Genomic DNA, 20,028 nt, shown 5'->3' on the forward strand with positions numbered 1-20,028 from the left:
TGATCCTGGTGTGTGAATGGTTTCAACATCTGTTTCCATTTTTACCTTGGCATTTTTGTTAGCCATCCAGGAGTATTAGTTATTACAGAAAATGCAATTTTTGGGGAATACCTCATTTAATTTTCTCTTAAGAAATTCATACTTGCCAAGCTTTTTGTTTTTAAGCGCACATCTAGGATCACATCCTAGGAACAAATCTTAACCTAAATATAAGACTAAGGCTTTGTTCACATATTGTTATAGCACTACGTTCAGCATATGAATGCTTCCGGGGCATATGTAGAATGTATCCATGGGGTCATATTTACCCAATGGATTTCAAGTTTGCCCTTGCATTTTTCTGTAATACATTTAAAAAATTGAAAAATAAAAATAAATAATGAAAGATCCGACTATAGGACCCAAATTGATGTCATAGTGCTTTGGTTTGCATTAGTCTGCATCAACAACTGCACTAAAAACTGCATCGAAAACTGCATGTGTGATTCTACCCTAAAAGTTTTTTTAAAATGAATAATTTATAAATATAGATCCATCAACAGATCATTTCTATGGTACTCGAACTGATGCCCCAAAACATATATACATTTTAAGCATACCACTATGAGACTAATAACTGTTAACCCCTTTCTTCATTAATATTTATTTTATTTTTAATTTAATGAGCTGCTATAATAATTTCATATATTCTATGTATTACCTTTGCAGTGGTTTTCATCCCAAGGGTATACACAATTCTGAACTCCATTGCAGACCAATGTATTATTAATGCACATATTACTATGACAAAAAAATGAATTTGCTTCACATGGAGCTGAAAGGAAAGAGAAACAGTAAATAGAGAGTAATAATCATGTTTACTTATACTTAAAAGAGAGTATCAAAAATGATAACCATTGCAAAAGAGAACAACAATCATGGCAGAACCTTATAATTTCCAAGTACAAAAATAAAAACAAAAAAATGCAGTAAAATGAAATACATGGATTTACATCACTATCTATGTACTTTGGATCAAATGTACAGTCCTTCGGGGCTCTCCAAACCCCATAAAAATGGTCTTCTCTTAGCAGTGAACCCTCAAGCTGTCCGCAATTGTCACACAACTTTTATTTGAAGTCTATCTATCTGTTGCCTAGTCTGAAGCTTGTTTAGAGGTAAGACCACCACTTGATGAGTGTCAGTTATTATCCTCTATTCACGTAGGCATGCAAACCTGGGAAAATATGTTGTCTAGACATATGTGCAGAAGAAGGGTACACGAGTTTTTGACATACTCCTCTGACTAGTGCAATAACTTTTTTAAATAATTGACTATTTACTATTATTTGTTATGTAATTTTTCTATGACATACAAATTTACAAATTCTTTCTAAGTTATAAGTTGTAGTCTATTGGGACTTTCATCTAAAAACAAGTACAAGGACAAATGAGTCTTTACTGTAATACTAATCATAAAGCATATTGTAATTTTTCTGGAAGAAACTAAAAACAAAAAAAATTAAAGGGATATTCTTAGACTGTTACGGCATATCGCTAGAAATACCAATCTCTGTGATCCTTGCTGATCCTGACAATGAAGAGAGCAAGTTCTATTCAACTTTTTTCATATACAGCAGCGCTCCCGTCTACCCGCTGTTCCATGAATAGTTCTTTTTATATTTCCCTGCACAGCGGGTGGATTGCCGGGCTGCTGTTCAGGAAAACAAACAGTGAAGGAGCTGTAGTGTTTAACAATCACTGCCACTTTATTCAGAGAAATCAGTGGTAGTCTCGGCAGTCAGTACTTCACAAGAACTGACCCTAGTGATATTCCATGAGTTTTTTACTGATAAATTATGCTATGCTCATACACGTTGTTTCTATTTTTTTACTGCTGTAAATCCATTTATCTCCTTCAGATCTTTCCATCCTGAGGGGGATGCACTGTTTAGGAAACTGTACTAGCTTCAATTTTAGATCAAAGATTTGTATATGACAATGGAGACTAAAGTATGAACTGTATTTTAGCCATTATACAGTACTCCAATTTGCTTCATATACGGAACATTCTCTAATGATAAGTTTTCAGCCTGTCATCATGGGTTAAATATAAATTTCAGAACATATATGGTGTAGGTAGGACAGTCTTGGAGAACATCGTACCTGCATTATCAGAAAAAAAATTGTACTGAGCTATAGTATGTATGATGTGCTTTTCCTAAGAAGCTAGGCCAATTGTAGGGCCTCCACTTTACTGTGTGTATATATAGCAATTCCCTTATATACTCATGTTACCTGAATTGTTGGATATGTTGCAAAGGATTCTTATACTGAATATGGATTCCTACCAGGAAGAGACTATGAAGACTTAACATCTGGGGGAGGGGACTGGGATGAACTATGCATGTTACTCAGATAAAATACATTACTGAATAATATGACACACTTGCTTACATGTTTACTAACTTTTCAAAAAGCGAATATAAGAAAAATTCTATTATAAAATGCCTTTTTCTTCAACTTATCAGGCACTTCTCCCCCTCCCTCCTGCCCCCTGCACAGATCATTCACTTTCAATTCACTGCTAAAAGACCTCAGCTCACTGAGTGATCAGGTTACATGCTGGCCATAGAAGTCTATGGAGAGGGGTGGGGGGAGGAGGAGAGCAGGAGTAGAGTGACAAAGAGGTAAAGAGACACTGCTGCAAGTTCTAGTAAGTGTTATAACTCACCCCACTGAGCATTGCACTAGTTCAGAGACAACTGAGAGTTAGAGATAGAGCCTGCAGACTGGAAAACTACTTTAAAAAAAAAGTAATGTAATGACCAGAAATAGTGTTAATCCTCATTTACAACTTATTCCGAAAGTCACCTGAAAGGTTATTTTTTGGCTGAAATAAAAAACTGAAATGTTACAATTTTTTTTTTCACGCTATTCATTGTTTGATATAAATACAATTTTAACTTTATTTTTCTTTTACTATGCGGCAATACCAAATATGAATATTTTGTTTATATTTTACTACTTTTGCACAATAAACGCATATTTCATACAATCGTCACCTTCAAAGAGACATCATTTTTTGTTTTTTGTCATCGTAGCTTTTTAAGGGCTTATTTTTGTGCGAGACAAGTTATATATTTTTCAATTGCACCATTTTGGGGTGCATATAACTCATTGATTAACTTTTATTAATATTTTTTGGGAGATTAATGGACAAAAATAGCAATTCTGCCATTGTTTTTTGGGGTTTGTTTTACGTCGTTCACCGTGCCGTATTAACCCCTTAATGACCAGCCTTTATTAGGCCTTAATGACCAAGCTATTTTTTACGTTTTTTCATCGTCGCATTCAAAGAGCTATAACTTTTTTAGTTTTGCGTCGACATAGCTGTATAAAAACCTGTTTTTGTGGGATAAGTTGTATTTTTGCATAGCACCATTTTGGGTTACATATAATTTATTGGTTAACTTTTATTTTTGGTGGGGAACAAAAAAAAAAGGCATTTTTGGCACGCTTTTTTGTGTCCTTAATTTATGCCGTTTACAGTGTGGAATAAATAACATAATAAGTTTATTCAGCGTGTTGCTACGATTGCGGCGATACCAAATTTATATTGTTTTCTTATGTTTTACTACTTTTACACAGTAAAAACACTACTTTTTCAAAATTATTTGTTTTTGTGTCTTCATATTTGAAGTGCCATCACTTTTTAATTTTTCCGCCGATACAGCTGTATGAGGGCTTTTATTTTTGAGGGACGACTTGTAGTTTTTATTGGTACCATTTTGGAGTACATGCAACTTTTTGATCACTTCTTATCAAATTCTTTAAGGCAAGATTCACAGAAAACTGCATTTCTTGCATTGTTTTTTATTTAACTTTTTACAGCGTTTGCCAAGTGGGTTAAATAATGTAATAGCTTTATAATTGGGGTCGTTACGGATGCGGCGATACCAAATATGTGTAACTTTTTTTGTTTTTGCATAATAAAGTATTTTGTAAAGGGAAAAAGTGTGTTTTTCATTTTTTTTTTACTAGGGATTTTTATTTCTTTATTATAAACGTTATCAAACTTTTTTAAACTTGTTTTTTAGTCCCACTAGGAGACTTTACTATGCGATTTTTTTTAATCGTTTTTATAATGCACTGCAATCTGTTAGGCTATTAACTAGAGGCAGGCCTGGGGGCCATTGTTAGGCCCCCCTGCTGCCATAGAAGCCACCAGCAACCCGCGATCACATCGTGTGGTGCTGATGGGGTGAGAAAGGGAGTCCCCTCCCTCAAAAACCACTTACATGCAGCGCTCACTAATGAGCGCCACATCTAAGGGGTTAAACGGGCAGATTTCGATCTGTCCGCTTGAGCAGCGCTTTTCCAAGCCCTCAGTTATCTCTGGGTCCCTCTGAAAAGTCGTATGCATCAGAATAAAGCCTGTTAGTCGCTGCCGTGAAAAGGCGTATTGGCGGTCACTAACAGGTTAATAACATTTTAACTTTATAAATGCAGCCATACCAAATGTTTTGCCTAATAGTATATTTTTAATAATAATTTTAATATTTATTTAAACCTTTTTTAATAGACTTTCTATAACTATTTTTTTGTTTTATTCTTTTAGTCCCGCTAAGGGACTTTCTCTAATGTCTCTTTGTGACATACTATTAATTATTAAGTCAGGGTGCAGGAAAAGGTTAAAGAGAACCTGTCATCCCCATTTATTTTTAATCTAAATAAACTCCTTCTCAGCCTCTTCTCTAGTGCCTTCCCAGTAAGTACAGACAGGTATAGCCAAAATATAATTGTAACTCGAAAACGACTGAAAATCTGGGGCTGTTTTTTAAGGGAAAACAGCTGATTTTCAGACGTTTTTTGGGCAACTCTCGTTTTTTGCTGCATTTTTTACAGCCGTTTTTGGAGCTGTTTTTCAATAGAGTCAATGAAAAATAGCTCCAAAAACTTCCCAAGAAGTGACATGCACTTCTTCACGGGCGTCTTTTTACGCGCCCTTTTTGGAAACGAGGCGTAAAAAAAAACGCCCTGTCGGAACAGAACGCTGTATTTCCCATTGAAATCAATGGGCAGATGTTTGTAGGCGTTCTGCTTCTGATTTCAGCTGTTTTTCAGAACTTTAACGGCCCAAAAAACTGCCGAAAATAAGCCGTGTGAACATACCCTAAAGCCTTTTGTGAGCGTTTAGGGAGTAAAGAGTAGTTGGACAGGTCTCTTGAATATGATTCCTTTTTCTATGTTGAAAATACAAGGGTTTAGCCTCGTTGTTTTGTTTTAAAAAACTGTCATATGCACTGGGAGAGATTGCTAAACCAGAATTCTGGCAGAAAATGCACCAAGAAAAATTTTGTAAATTCTGTGTGCCAAATATATTATGTGTTTTAGACACTTTTTATACCTATCTCGACAGTTTTGAAAAGTGTCTAGAAAAAGGAACACGGCTAAGATGAGCTGTGAAATTTATTAATGGTGTGTGGTAAGGAAGAGAAAACTGTGCCGTAATTATCATGCCATTTCTGTCATCCTGTAAAAGAATGCATTTTATTACACTATTGATAAATATCCACCAATATTTCTTTAACCCCTTAATGACCGGGCCATTTTGCACGTTAATGACCAAGGATTATTTTTTGTTTTTTCACTGTCGCATTCCAAGAGTCGTAACTCTTTTTTTATTCCGTCGACGCTGCCGTATAAGGGCTTGTTTTTTGCGGGACGAGTTGTATTTTGTAATTGTACCATTTTTAGATGCTTATAATATATTGATTAACTTTTATTAACTTTATTTTAGGAGAGAATTGAAAATAAGCAGCTATTCCAGCATTAATTTTCACGTTATAAATTTACGCCGTTTACTGTGCAGCGTAAATAACATGTTAACTTTATTCTATGGGTCGGCACGATTACGGGGATACCAAATATGTAAAGGTTTTATATGTTTTTTCTACGTTTGCACAATAAAAAGCCTTTTAGAAAAAAATTACTTGTTTTTGCATCGCCGCATTTCAAGAGCCGTCATTTTTTTATTTTTCCGTCTATGTGGCCGTACGTGGGCTTGATTTTTGCGGGACAATGTGTAGTTTTCATTAGTACAATTTTGGGGTACATGGGACTTATAGATTAACTTTTATTTTATTTTTTATGGGGTGAATGGGAGAAAAGAGAGAATTTTGCCGTTGTTTTTTGTGGTTTTTTTGGACGCCGTTCATCCGGCGGTTTAATTAATATGTTAATTTTATTGGTCAAGTTGTTATGATCGCGGGGATACCATATATGTGTATGTGTGATTTGTTTTGACCGTTTTACTAAATAAAACCACTTTTTGGGCCAAAACAGTAGTTTTATTTGACTTTGACTGTAATTTTTTATTTTATTTTTTTCACAAACTTTATTTAACTGTTTTAGATTTTTTTTTTTTGTCCCACCAGGGGACTTCACTATGCGATGTGCCGATTGCATATATAATGCTTTGGTATACTTCGTATACCAAAGCATTATTGCCTGTCAGTGTAAAACTGCCAGGCAACCTATTAGGTCATGCCTCTGGCATCGCCTAACAGGCAGATGCTGAAGACAGACCTGGGGGTCTTTGTTAGACCCCCGGCTGTCATGGAAACCCGACGGCGACCCGCGATTTGTTTGCGGGGGCGCCGATCGGGTGACAGAGGGAGCTCCCCCCTCTGTCAAACACATTAAATGCCGCTGTCACTATTGACAGCGGCATTTAATGGGTTAAACTGCCGGAATCGGCGCGCGCTTCGATTCCGGCAGTTGCAGCAGGAGCCAGGCTGTGTATAACAGCCGGGCTCCTGCCGCTGATCGCGTGGGTACAGTGTCAGTACCCGCGCGATCACAGGACGGATATATCCGTCCTCCTGCGCGAACTAGCAGCTGCAGAGGACGGATATATCCGTCCTTCGGCGTTAAGGAGTTAAAAATAGATTTCTTCTGATGAGTGAAAGAAAAAAATAGAAAGGTGACAGGTTCTCTTTACATACGCTTTGTGTGATTTTAGATTGTATATAAAACTGTGAATTAACTAATAATGGATTAAGGATTATGAACTAAATTGTCATTCACATTTTGAAAACGGATTGTAAATGGATTGTATAAATGATTGTGTATTGTAAGGTTTAAAACAAATATTGCAACTTTACAGTCATGTATTTTTGATCAGTAGAAATAATATTATTATTATTAATATTATTACTATTATTATTATTATTATTATTATTATTATTCTCAGCTATGACATTAAAGTGATAAGTATGATTATGGACTATATGTTATTAACATTTATTACATTTTTTATGTGTTAAACAGTTTGGATGAAATACTATAGAGTGGCAATAGTTTAAAGCCGATTGAGAATCACAAGCTGCAAGAGAAGACATTTACAGCAGATGGCAGTGTTTGATCATAATACAAGGCGTTTATTGTATTGGATGTATCGAAAGTTTGATGTACATCATTTATGTGTAATATATAATATTGTTACAGATTTAAATTCAAGCAACCACAAAACTCTTCCAATATCTCCTGTAGATCAAGCACTGTAGTTCCTTCCTAGGTGTAGCTGCCTATACAAAAACAAGAGAAGAGTGAATAAAATAGAAGAAATACTTTATTTAACCCCTTAATGACCGCCGATACGCCTTTTCACGGCAGTCATTAGTGGGCTTTATTCTATGGCGCGGCCTTTTCACGGCGGAGCTTTAGAACGTTATCTCCAAACTCCAGCTGTTAGGTGACAGCTGGGGGCTTGGAGACAAGGTTAGGGTGATCGCTGTGAACACCCTATAACAGCGATCACCACCCGTTGAATGTAAACAGCGGGCTCTCTCCTCTGCTCTCCGCCTCTCCTCTCAGTTATGGTTTTGTGAGAGGAGAGACAGAGACCTGTGGAGAGAATAGCTACAAAGTGAAAAACACACAGTTTTTTTAGTTAATGTTTATTTCCATTTTTCTAGTAAATATCAATTAAAAAAAACATCAATAAAAAAATAAAATAATTTTGTTTAAAAAAACAGTTATTAGAGGATACATATTAGAATGGCGTGCAAACTTTACAGCGCAGAGCAAGCTTATGCTATTTTGTGCCCTGATTCAGGCAGTGACACAGGAACCGCTTCAGAAGCGGAAATATTTTATGATGACACTACCAGTACTGCTTCGGACGCTTCCGCAACAACTCCCCGTATGGAAGATGCCGCTGTTGCCAGTGCCACAGGCGCACATGCGGGAACTAGTAATCCTATAGTACCACAAATTTTTTGGGATCCTGCAGAAAACTTTATCACTCAGGTGCCCCAATTTATGTAAACTCCGGACATAAACATTGACACCACAAATTTTTCCCCACACAATTTTTTTTATATTTTTTTTACGGATGAGCTTTTCCAATTAATTGTGGACCAGACTAACCTTTTTGCGAGGCAGTTTTTGACGGAAAAGCCTGCACGTGGTTATACAAGGGTCTGGGTTCCTACTAATGTCTGCGAGATAAAAAAAAATGTAGGCCTCATTCTGAATATGGGCATTGTAAAAAAAAACGTCCACCCGTTCTTACTGGGCAGCAAGTCCTATTCATGTAACCCCAGTTTTTTCATCAATTATGTCCCGGAGCAGGTATGAGGCATTAATCCGTTTCCTGCATTTTAGTAATAATTTAGAAAGCCTGTCAAGAAGTGATCCCGGGCACGATCGCATTCACAAGCTGAGGCCCTTTATTACTACGCTAAAATATTTATTTCTAAAGTCCTACACTCCTGACGTGAACTTGAGTGTGGATGAATCCCTTGTAAATTTTAAGGGGCGATTGTGTTTTAGGCAGGACATACCATCAAAGAGAGCGAGATGTGGCGTAAAGCTATATAAAATATGTGAGAGTAAGACCGGTTACACATGCGGCTTCAATATATATGAGGTCAGAGACCTGAAATAAATCCCCCAGGATGCCCACAAAACCTTGGTGCCAGTGTAAAAATAGTCTATGACCTTATGCAGCCGTTCCTTCAAAAAGGCTACAGAGTATACACTGACAATTTTTATTCTAGTGTGCCACTTTTCAAAAGCCCTCACGCTGACAAAACAGGGGCCTGTGGGACGGTTCGCAGAAACCGCAAAGGATTGCCACCACAACTTCTCTCAATGCGCCTGGTAAAGGGGGAATCAATTGCTTTCGCAAGTGATGAACTTCTTGCACTTAAGTGCAATGATCGGAGAGAGGTTTTTATGGTGAGCACTATACATGCTGACACCAAGGTCACTGTCAGAGAGTCGCTACCGCGGACAGACAGAAACCGATCTGTATTACAGAGTACAACAGGCTCATGGGTGGCGTCGACCTTTCAGACCAGGTTCTCCAACCTTATTTGATCAAATGGAAAACTAGAGCCTGGTACAAGAAGGTGGCAATATATCTGATGCAGGTTTCTACTTTCAATTCCTATGTAATATACAAAAAGGCCCAGGGAATCATGACCTATCTGGAATTCCAAGAAAAAATTATTGAACATTTTTTATTTGAAGGAGGGGAAGTAGGACGCCATGAGTCAGAAGATGTCAAGAGACTCACGGAGCGTCACTTTTTACATCCTGTCCCTGCCACTGAGACGCAAAGGTATCCGCAGAGGAGATGCAGTTTGACAAAAAAATGGCCGAAGAAGGGATACACGTTTTTTTTGCCCCTTTTGTCCTTCAAATCCAGGACTGTGTAATTACCCATGCTTTGAGACCTATCATACAGTAGCAAATCACTGAATTAGGGAGAGACAAAATAGGGAGGGATTCCTTGTGCGAAAGTGAACCTGTCAATGATAATTCTAGGTGGGTGTGGGGCAGGGTCTTTACATTCTTTTTTTTTTTTTTTCTCACTATACCCCTAGATGAATATCTTCAGGTCTGTGATAATACATAGTGTCATAAACATTTTATATATTTTATGTCAGATTTCAACAAAAGTCTGAAAAAATCTGAAAGGCCTTGGTACAAACTATACCAATAGGTAAAACCCTGTGGGGTCTTCTTTCCCGGATTGGGTCATTATTAAGTGTATTTTTATGATCCGACACTATGCAAAAATCAGCTTTGGAAACAGTCATCCTTAGGCCAAATTGGACACCTTTAGTTTGAGGCCTTGCCAAGTGCCCGTCTGATAACATACACCAACATATTTGGTATCCAAGCAATCAGAACAAATTCAAAAATAAATCTTGATGCATGCAAAAGTAAACACATTATTTATTTAAAAACTTTTACACAACAAATTGAGGAAAACAGTTTTTTTTCCACTCTTTTTTTTATTTTTGTAAGATTTAAAAAAAAAAAAAAAAAAAAAAAAAAGAAAACCTATAGTATGTACCACCAAAATAAAGCCCTGTTTCTGCTGAAAAAAACATACCAAATTTATAGGGATACATTCGATTCCTACAACGTTATGAGCAATTAAATAAAGACATAGTGAAACTGCTAATTTTGCGTTGGTCATTAAGGCCCAGAATACATGCAGGGGGAAGGGGTTAAAGACGACCGGCCACATGCCCAAAAAACTGCAGCTGACATCTCAGTTAGTTTTTGAGTTGTACAGAGCAGTAGTTCAGTCCCCATAGCGTGTAAGTGCCTGCTTTACCTTTATATGCCTCTGATGTCATATGGAGGCATAAGAAGATTTTATCAGATACAAAAAAACAATTGCAGCATACTTTTTAAAAAAAAGATATAGTTGTATTCAAAAGCATATTCAACTGCGCTTATAAATACAGTTGCAGTTGTAGTATCCCTAGGTGCGTAGCTAAAGGCTCATGGGCCCTGGTGCAAGAATTCAGCTTGAGCCCCCTACCCCTCCCCAACACCACCATGCATTCATGGGGTCGTTTGTCAGGCACGCCTATGCCCAGCTGCCTTACCCGACAGACCACATGAATGCCTCCACAGTATAATTCTCCCCATAGCTGCCCCCGCAATAGAAAGCCCCCATAGCTGCCCCCTCACAGTATAATGCCCCCATAGCTGCCCCAACAGTATAATGCCCTCATAGCTGCCCCCACAGTATATTGCCACCCATAGCTGCCCCATACAGTATAATGCCCCCCATACAATATAATTCCCCCATACAGTATAATGCCCCCATAGTTGCCACATACAGTATAATGCCCCCCATAGCTGCCCCATACACTATAATGCCCCATACAGTATAATGCCACCCATAGCTGCCCTATATAGTATAATGCCCCCCATACAGTATAATGCCCTCCATAGCTGCAACATACGGTATAATGCCCCCAATACAGTATAAAGTCCCCCATAGCTGTCCCATACAGTATAATGCCCCTCATACAGTTTAATGCTCTCCATAGCTGGCCCATGCAGTATAATGCCCCATACAGTATAGTGCCCCCCATAGCTGCCCCATACAGTATAGTGCCCTCCATATCTGCCACATACAGTATAATTCCAACATACAGGATAAAGCCCCCCATAGGTGTCCCATATAGTATAATCCCACCCATACAATTCAATGCCCCCCATAGCTGTCCCATAAAGTATAATGCCCCCATAGCTGCCCCATACAGTATAATGCCCCCCATACAGTATAATGCTCTCCATAGCTGCCACATACAGTATAATGCCCCCCATACAGTTTAGTGCCCCCTATAGCTTCCCCATATGGTATAATGCCTCCCATACTGCATAATGCCCCCATAGCTGTCCCATAAAGTATAATGCCCCCATAAAGTATAATTCCTTCCATAGCTGCCACATACAGTATAATGCCCCAATACAATATAAAGTCCTCCATAGCTGTCCCATATGGTATAATGCCCCCCACACAGTATAATGCCCCAATAGCTGTCCCATACAGCATAATGCCCCCATAGCTGCCCCATACAGTATAATGCCCCCATACAGTATAATGCGCTTCATAGCTGCCACATACAGTATAATGCCCCAATACAGTATAAAGTCCTCCATAGCTGTCCCATATGGTATAATGCCCCCCACACAGTATAATGCCCCCATAGCTGTCCCATACAGTATAATGCACCCATAAAGTATAGTGCCCCCATAGCTACCCAATACAGTATAATGCCCCCCATAGCTGCCACATACAGTATAATGCCCCCATACAGTATAAAGCCCCCCATAGCTGTCCCATATAGTATAATGCCCCCATACATTATAATGGCCTCATAGCTGACACATACAGTATAATGCCCCCATACAGTATAGTGCCCCACATAGCTGCCCCCATACAGTATAATGCCCCATACAGTATAATGCCCTCCATAGCTGCCACATACTGAATATTGCCCCACACAGTATAATGCCACCCATAGCTGCCCCATACAGAATAATGCCCCATACCGTAAAATGCCCTCCATAGCTGCCACTTACAGTATAATGCCCCCATTCAGTATAAAGCCCCCATAGCTGTCCCATACAGTATACTACCCCCCATACAGTATAATGCCCCCCATAGCTGTCTCATATAGTATAATTCCCCCATGGCTGCCCTATACAGTATAATGCCCCCATACAGTATAATGCTCTCCATAGCTGCCACATACAGTATAATGCCCCATACAGTATAATGCCGCCTATAGCTACCCCATACAGTATAATGCGCCCCATACTGTATAATGCCCCCATAGCTGCCACATACAGTATAATGCCCCTCACAGTATAATGCCCCCCATAGCTGTCCCATACAGTATAATGCCCCCATAGCTGCTCCATATAGTATAATGCCCCCCCATACAGTATAATGCTCTCCATAGCTGATACATACAGTATAATGCCCCCATAAAGTATAGTGCCCCCCATAGCTGCCACATACAGTATAATGCCCCCATACAGTATAATGCCCTCCATAGCTGCCACATACTGAATATTGCCCCACACAGTATAATGCCACCCATAGCTGCCCCATACAGTATAATGCTCCATACCGTAAAATGCCCGCCATAGTTTCCACATACAGTATAATGCCCCCATACAGTATAAAGCCCCCATAGCTGTCCCATACAGTATACTACCCCCCCATAGCTGTCCCATATGGTATAATGCCCGCATGGCTGCCCCATACAGTATAATGCCCCCATACAATATAATGCTCTCCATAGCTGCCACATACCGTATAATGCCCCATACAGTATAATGCCTCCTATAGCTGCCCCATACAGTATAATGCCCCACACAGTATGATGCCCCCCATAGCTGTCCCATACAGTATAATGTCCTACACAGTATAATGCCCCCATAGCTGCCCCATACAGTATAATGCCCCCATAGCTGCCCCATACAGTATAATGCCCCCATACAGTATAATGTGCTTCATAGCTGCATAACAGTATAATGCCCCCATAAAGTATAGTGCCCCCATAGCTACCCAATACAGTATAATGCCCGCCATAGCTGCCACATACAATATAATGCCCCCATACAGTATAAAGCCCCCATAGCTGTCCCATATAGTATAATGCCCCCATACATTATAATGGCCCCATAGCTGACACATACAGTATAGTGCCCCCATAGCTGCCCCATACAGTATAATGCCCCACACAGTATAATGCCCCCATAGCTGCCCCATACAGTATAATGCCCCCATACAGTATAATGCCCTCCATAGCGGCCACATACAGTATAATGCCCCCCATAGCTGCCCCATACAGTATAATGCCACCGATACAGTATAATGCCCCCATACACTATAATGCCTCATTAGCTGTCCTATACAATATAATGCCCCCTGAGCAGCTACCATATTAGCCCCCCACCCATACGCAGTATAATGCCCCCATATGTATGTACCTAATTGAAAAATAATAACATAATTACTTACCTATCCCCGTTCCCACGACAGGTGGAGGAGATCCTTCTCTGTATTGTGCTGTGAGTGACTCGGTGCAGACAGGCGCGATGACATCACTACATCGCGCCTGCCTGTGCTGAGCCGCTCGCGGCACAGTGAATGCTGGAGCAGGGCTTCAGCTTTGAACTAAACTGTATTTGCGTCCTGAGGGCCCCCCAGGCTTAGGGACCTGGTCGCAACTGCGACCGCTGTGAACCCTATAGTTACACCACTGAGTATCCCCATATACTGCAGCGAAATGTATGCCAAAAGGACATCCTTTATTTGCCCATTAAAGTCTATGGGCATAACAATGTGTATACATGCCCTAACAAACGCGCTCCTGGTGTACGTCAAATGAGCCTGAAGTTGACCATTTGAAAACTAAGACTAGACAAGATTCTCTCTAGAAACTTTCCTAAATAATGGAATCGACAATGACTAATTTTCCTAGTTGAATTAAGCATGCAAAATAGCTCTCCACCGGAATAAAGAAAACCGTCTTACTATTGCTACCTATAGATTCTGTAAGTCCACATTGGACCTTTTACAGACACATGAAACATGACTCTGGTTAATAGCCAAACCAGTCACCCTTCTGTAGTCAGCACTGTTTCAGAGTTGCTGCTCCTCATGAGCACAGAGTAGGGTTCTGGTTGTCTGAATTAGATGCCTTTGATACAGCTCTCCAGGTGGCACTAGAGAAATAGTTTTCTTCCTTCTGTAATATGCATACTTTTTTTTCTAAGGGGCATTGTTCCTAAGACTCCCTACCAGCTGGATATCTGCATTAAGAATTAGTACCTTCTACACGAAGATACTAAAAATGTCTGAATGTAAGTGGCAGCAGCTAATTTCTACACCACAAACCATAATATGGCCAGCCTATAGTTACTTTCATTCTATGGTTATATTATTTCCTCCATGCAACCAGAAAATGTCCAAAGTTAACTTAAAACAGGTAGAATGTATACCCAAAATAACACAGCAAAGTTTACTGAACTAACAGTACAATTTTTTTTTAATTATATAAACCTCTGTAAAAAATTGTAGACTACGAGCAACTGCCAGCACTTTCAAGTAGCAGCCCATGTCTCAAAACGCTCCAGACCAGTAGTGGCCAAACCTGGTCCTGAAAAATTACCAACAATGCATGGTTTTCATTTCTATTCATAAGCTGCGATCATTACTGCTGTTCCATCACACAGGTTACTATTTGATACAATGTGAACTTAATGCGGAACTTTAAGATGAAAGCAATATATAGATTAGGGTCTGAACTATCTGAGACCTTAGGTTATATCACAGAGGAGATTATTACCACTAATGCTGCAACAGATTGGGTGTTAATTTATGAAACAATTTATGATAGTTTTCTGGTGTCGAAAATTCGCAGTTTGCACAAAAACAAAATTTTTTGCGCAAAAAACAATTCACTTTTTTTTTTTACATTGCCCACAGCACTTTTCAAAAAGTGGATGGGGCATAGCGGGCGGGGCAGGGCCACCTCAGCCGAACAAATTTACTATAATTTACTACGGAAATTAGCATAAATTATACCGCAAAGCTACACCAGCTCATAGCTGACATAGATTTGACTTTCAGGTACATGTATGGCCAGAGATGCAACAAATTTATTAAGAGGCGTGCGCATCTAACCCCAGCACACTTAAGATTAAGACTGGCATATGAAACGCCAGACTTAATCTATTTCCCCAATGTATCTGATTTTGTTTGTTAATTTAAAAATATGTTATAATAACATTATTTTGGGACAAAATCAAACAACGGCTTTAAAGTTTGTTCACGCTGGCCTGGGAAAAAAATGATTAGAGCTTTACTTTATCTCCTCTGAATACTTTGCAGAAACCACCGTTTGGATAAACAAGCAATATTTATGGGTTTTTAGGCACCAAGGAGCTCAAAAAAGTAACCTCATTAACTTCAGCTTCTTAAAGTTCATGATACAGCTGAACAGATCACACATTGCAACATTGCAATATTAATAAATAGTAGAATACTGAGATAGCTAAAAGTATTAAATTATCCTAAATGTCAATACGTGGATGATAAAAGTTTCTTTTGTAGAACAAACACAAAATAAATCAAAGGTAAATCAAATAAATTATAAAAAGCAAAACAGATCTGACCATCTGACCACATAAATAATATAACATATCAGTTTAACTTGAATTAAACTTTAACTATTAATGAGTGTATTTTTGTATATCAGATGCAGACCAAATATCCATATTAGGCTCTGTTCACATCCTCGTTGTGGCATTCGTTTATAAAGAAAAGCACAACGCAGTACCGGATCCATAGTTTAACAGATACCAACAGCGCCTGAGGGACCCTATTTACTTTTAACTGATTCTTTCGCATTCTGTTACAGTGTCCATCGTCTTGATGAGAAAAATAGCGATGCATGCATTGCTATTTTTCCCATTAAATTTGACAGGGATTGTGACGGAGGCTCCAAACAGAGTCCTATAATAATATATTACAACTAAACATTTGCATGGCTGTTTTTGTGATACACTATTACTGTTTTGCCGCATTGTTTGAATAGAATATTGGACATAACTATGTACTACATAAGGTTTAAGGAGTTGGGTTATACGTATATTAAATTATTAGAATAGGTATTAAACTTTAAGGTCATATTTACTGTTAGAATTAATGGGCTGTATATGACTGGTTATTTAAGTGGGTCATAGCCAAGTGGATGGAATATTAATTCTTCTCGTTAGTTATGATATTTCTTAGGACAAAAACAACTCATCTAATGGTCTGTTTTTTTTGTATTTGTGTATTAATTTTTGATATCGCCTGTTCCTGTTGGGAAATTGCTCCAGCAGAAAATATAGATATAGATATACATGGACCACTTGAACCATTTAAATGACATGTTTCAATAGATGTATTATATCCTGCTATGTTTGAATTTATTTGAAGATAAATCACTTCAGATTTATTTTAATTAATCTGGAGATTACTTGTGTTCTAAAATCTTTCTATCATAGCAAGAATTTACTTTTTTCAGCAATTCGTGCTACAGTGGCTCTTCTGTGGGATCAGACCAGATGGGCAAACCTTTGCTCCACAAGCAAATCAATGAGGCTTGGGTGCCCATAACCCTGTCGCCAGTCCACTGGTTGTCCTTCTCTGGACCACTTTTGGAAGGGTACTAATGACCTGATATTTCGGAGATTCTCTGACCCAATCATCTAGCCATCACATTTTGACAACAGATTTGTTGCATTATTGCGGCAAAATCTGCAGCAGGACATTTCCATTCACACTGTACATCCCCTGTTATACAAAACCCAATCAAATCCTTGAAACATAAAATAAATACATCTAAATGCTATCAGAGGTAAAGGGAAAAAAACAGAGACATTTAGCAAAGAACAACTTGATTATAAGACGTTAACAGCTATTATGGTGCGGTAGTTTAAGATGAGACATAATGTGCCTTACGTTCTTGGAAAGATGTGAAGAGCATCTGGAAACGGCTGGTGCGGCTGCCTTCATCTGCCCACATTCGGATTACTCCAAGTCCTGTGCGCAGCATCACATCATTAGCAACAGTGCTGCAAAATTTAGCTTTCAAATCTTCTACTGAACTACTTCCATCATACACAGCCACAAAATTCCTTTTACATTCATTTGAATTTTGCACTTCATAGTCCAAAAATCGCAAGTATATCTGGAAGTAAAAAAAGTCCATTATGTGAGCACTATTACACATTGATTGAGCATTCACAGTTCAATCAGTAAGTACTTCAATTATCTGCTATTCAAAGCAAACCATTTATTAAACGGCACATTCCTTCCATTATTGATGAGCACAGGCTTTTTAATACATGCTAGAGAAATGTTTCCAGAGAATATGTCAAATTGCCTTTCTTAGAAAAACAAAAGTGCAGGGAAATATTATGTCACTAAAAACTTAACTAAGATGAATTGCATTAGCCAGGCCTAGGAATATATACAGTATGTCATTTTCCTGTTCCAGTGCTCAGCTAAGATTTCTGTTTTTAATTTCAGTTACTACAATACATATTGGGCTCCAGTGTTTTGACGGGAAGAATAGCGAAGTCTGCAGTGCTATTCTTGCTTTAAAAAATTCTGGAAAATCTGACAGACCCCAATATAAGTCCCGATCCGTGAGGATTTGGTGGTATCCATTAAAAAACATTATTTTGTTTAGAAAATTGCTCAATTGAGAACATGAACCATTACAATAGTGTGAACAGAGGCTTAGAGCTCATGCACATGACCTTATTAGTCCCCCATAAAACTGTTTTACTAAACCGTAATTGAGCCCCAAAAAACTTCTATCGGCCCTACTGTAACTCTGTATATGCCTCCATTTCATTCTTCATTACAAGCCATATTATGAAGCTATTCTCTAACATATGGAGCCACTCAGAGCACCATATGGTGTTCATGGAGTACCTGCAGCTCTGTAGTGCAGAACCACAGGGAACTCTATGTGCTGCCATACAGCCTCCTGCGCACAGCTCTGCTATATACATGATGCATTAAACTCTTGTTGCACAGGAAACATGAAAAACTCTAGATGGCAGGGATTATTTTAATGTTTTGGTCTGGTGTATATCTAGTTTAATTTGGCAGTGGAAGTTTTTTTCTTTTATCACCTTTTGCCCCAGTTCACACTTTAGTATTTTTATAGTTCAGTTTCGGCTTTTAGAATTTTTCTCACTGAGCAAAGAAAATTCCACTAACTCGTAATCTACAGTTTACACATATAAATTTATGTTGGATGGTTTGCAAGAATTGAATTTGAATATACAATGACAATATTTTATTCCCAAATTGAATTATTTAGGATGGAAATAAATAAGCAGGGTCCTGCACTATGAGGCCTTGTCATAAATTACTTTCAATATGATCACTTCCAAAATGTAATCACGTGTCAAGTTTTAGATTAATAAATTATACGATATGTGGCCTTGTGTCGAATATTAAACAGCATTAAACAATGTCAGTATGTAGTAAAGATCACAGAAGCTTGACCATGTAGCCAGTGTATCTAACTGTAAAGGTCTCCTTCTCCACCGGCTCCTATACACAAAATGGAAAATATAACATCTAACTCAACTTTTCCCACTGGATTCTGGATCTTTTGCCATTCATTTTATTGTAATGTATGTATTTAATGTATGTAATATATGTAATATGTATTTCATATTATTGTAATGTATTGTCCTTATACATTACCTCCCCCACCCTTGAGAACCAGTTACTACAAAGCACCAGACCATGGAATTAGAAACCTCTTCCTACACCAGATCACAACTTATACCATTGAGTAGCAGGTACTAAGAGCTCACTGTATAATTAAGCACTATTAAGCACTAAGTTACTGAAAACTGACCACCAGAAACCATTTACTGAATAACCCCACAAAATCCCTTTAAAGACCCCCCAAATTATGGATCCTATGGGTAAAATATCAATATTTTTATTATTGAATTCTACTTCTGCTAGATAACCATGATGCAGGAGAAGCGAGGGTTCAGAATAAGAGTTGATGTTTGCAGCTGCTAACAAATAAAGGTGATCCTAATAAGGGGAAAAACCTCTATTACGTCATTAATCTCTAATAGGGCATTATCTGACCCAGACAGTACAACAAATATATTTTAGTAAACAGGAACTGTAGCTTTATACTGGAAGATTACAATAAATAAATGTGGTCTATTATGGGTCATCTCTTTTGTGTAAATTTGTGTTAAATATTTGGGGCATGATTTTATGACTTAACTTGTAATACATTCTATAAACAAGATCACCTAAAACTGCATTTATTATTCAAACTTCAAAAATACATCTTACCTTTGACCGTGGTGGTGCTCGAATATACCATTTGCAATCAACTGCCTCATTTGCAGAAGCCTTTCCTTCTTTAAGGATTTGCCCTGACTCTATTATTCCTTCAGGTCCACCCATTTCAAACTCACAAACTATTTTTTTTAAGATTAGAAAAGAGGTAAATATATAAAAATACATTGCAAATAGACAATTAGAAAAACAGATAGATAGATAGATAGATAGATAGATAGATAGATAGATAGATAGATAGATAGATAGATAGATAGATAGATAGATAGATATGGGATAGATAGATAGATAGATAGATAGATAGATAG

At 38.2% G+C, this 20,028-nt stretch overlaps 1 protein-coding gene across 1 annotated transcript in view; it reads right to left on the minus strand.

Annotated features, from left to right (window-relative positions):
* The window catches only part of NETO1 (neuropilin and tolloid like 1), a 147,309-nt gene that overhangs the window by 6,256 nt on the left and 121,025 nt on the right, over positions 1-20,028 (minus strand). The window contains exons 6-8 of the mRNA XM_075826477.1: positions 19,715-19,842; positions 17,330-17,558; positions 701-814 (exon numbers count right to left, since the gene is read on the minus strand). Of these exons, the coding sequence (XP_075682592.1) occupies positions 701-814; positions 17,330-17,558; positions 19,715-19,842 (471 nt within the window). The remainder of the gene's footprint in view (positions 1-700; positions 815-17,329; positions 17,559-19,714; positions 19,843-20,028) is intronic.

The sequence above is a fragment of the Rhinoderma darwinii genome, chromosome 5, assembly GCF_050947455.1.
Source record: "Rhinoderma darwinii isolate aRhiDar2 chromosome 5, aRhiDar2.hap1, whole genome shotgun sequence".
In the NCBI taxonomy this organism is placed as follows: Eukaryota; Metazoa; Chordata; class Amphibia; order Anura; family Rhinodermatidae; genus Rhinoderma; species Rhinoderma darwinii.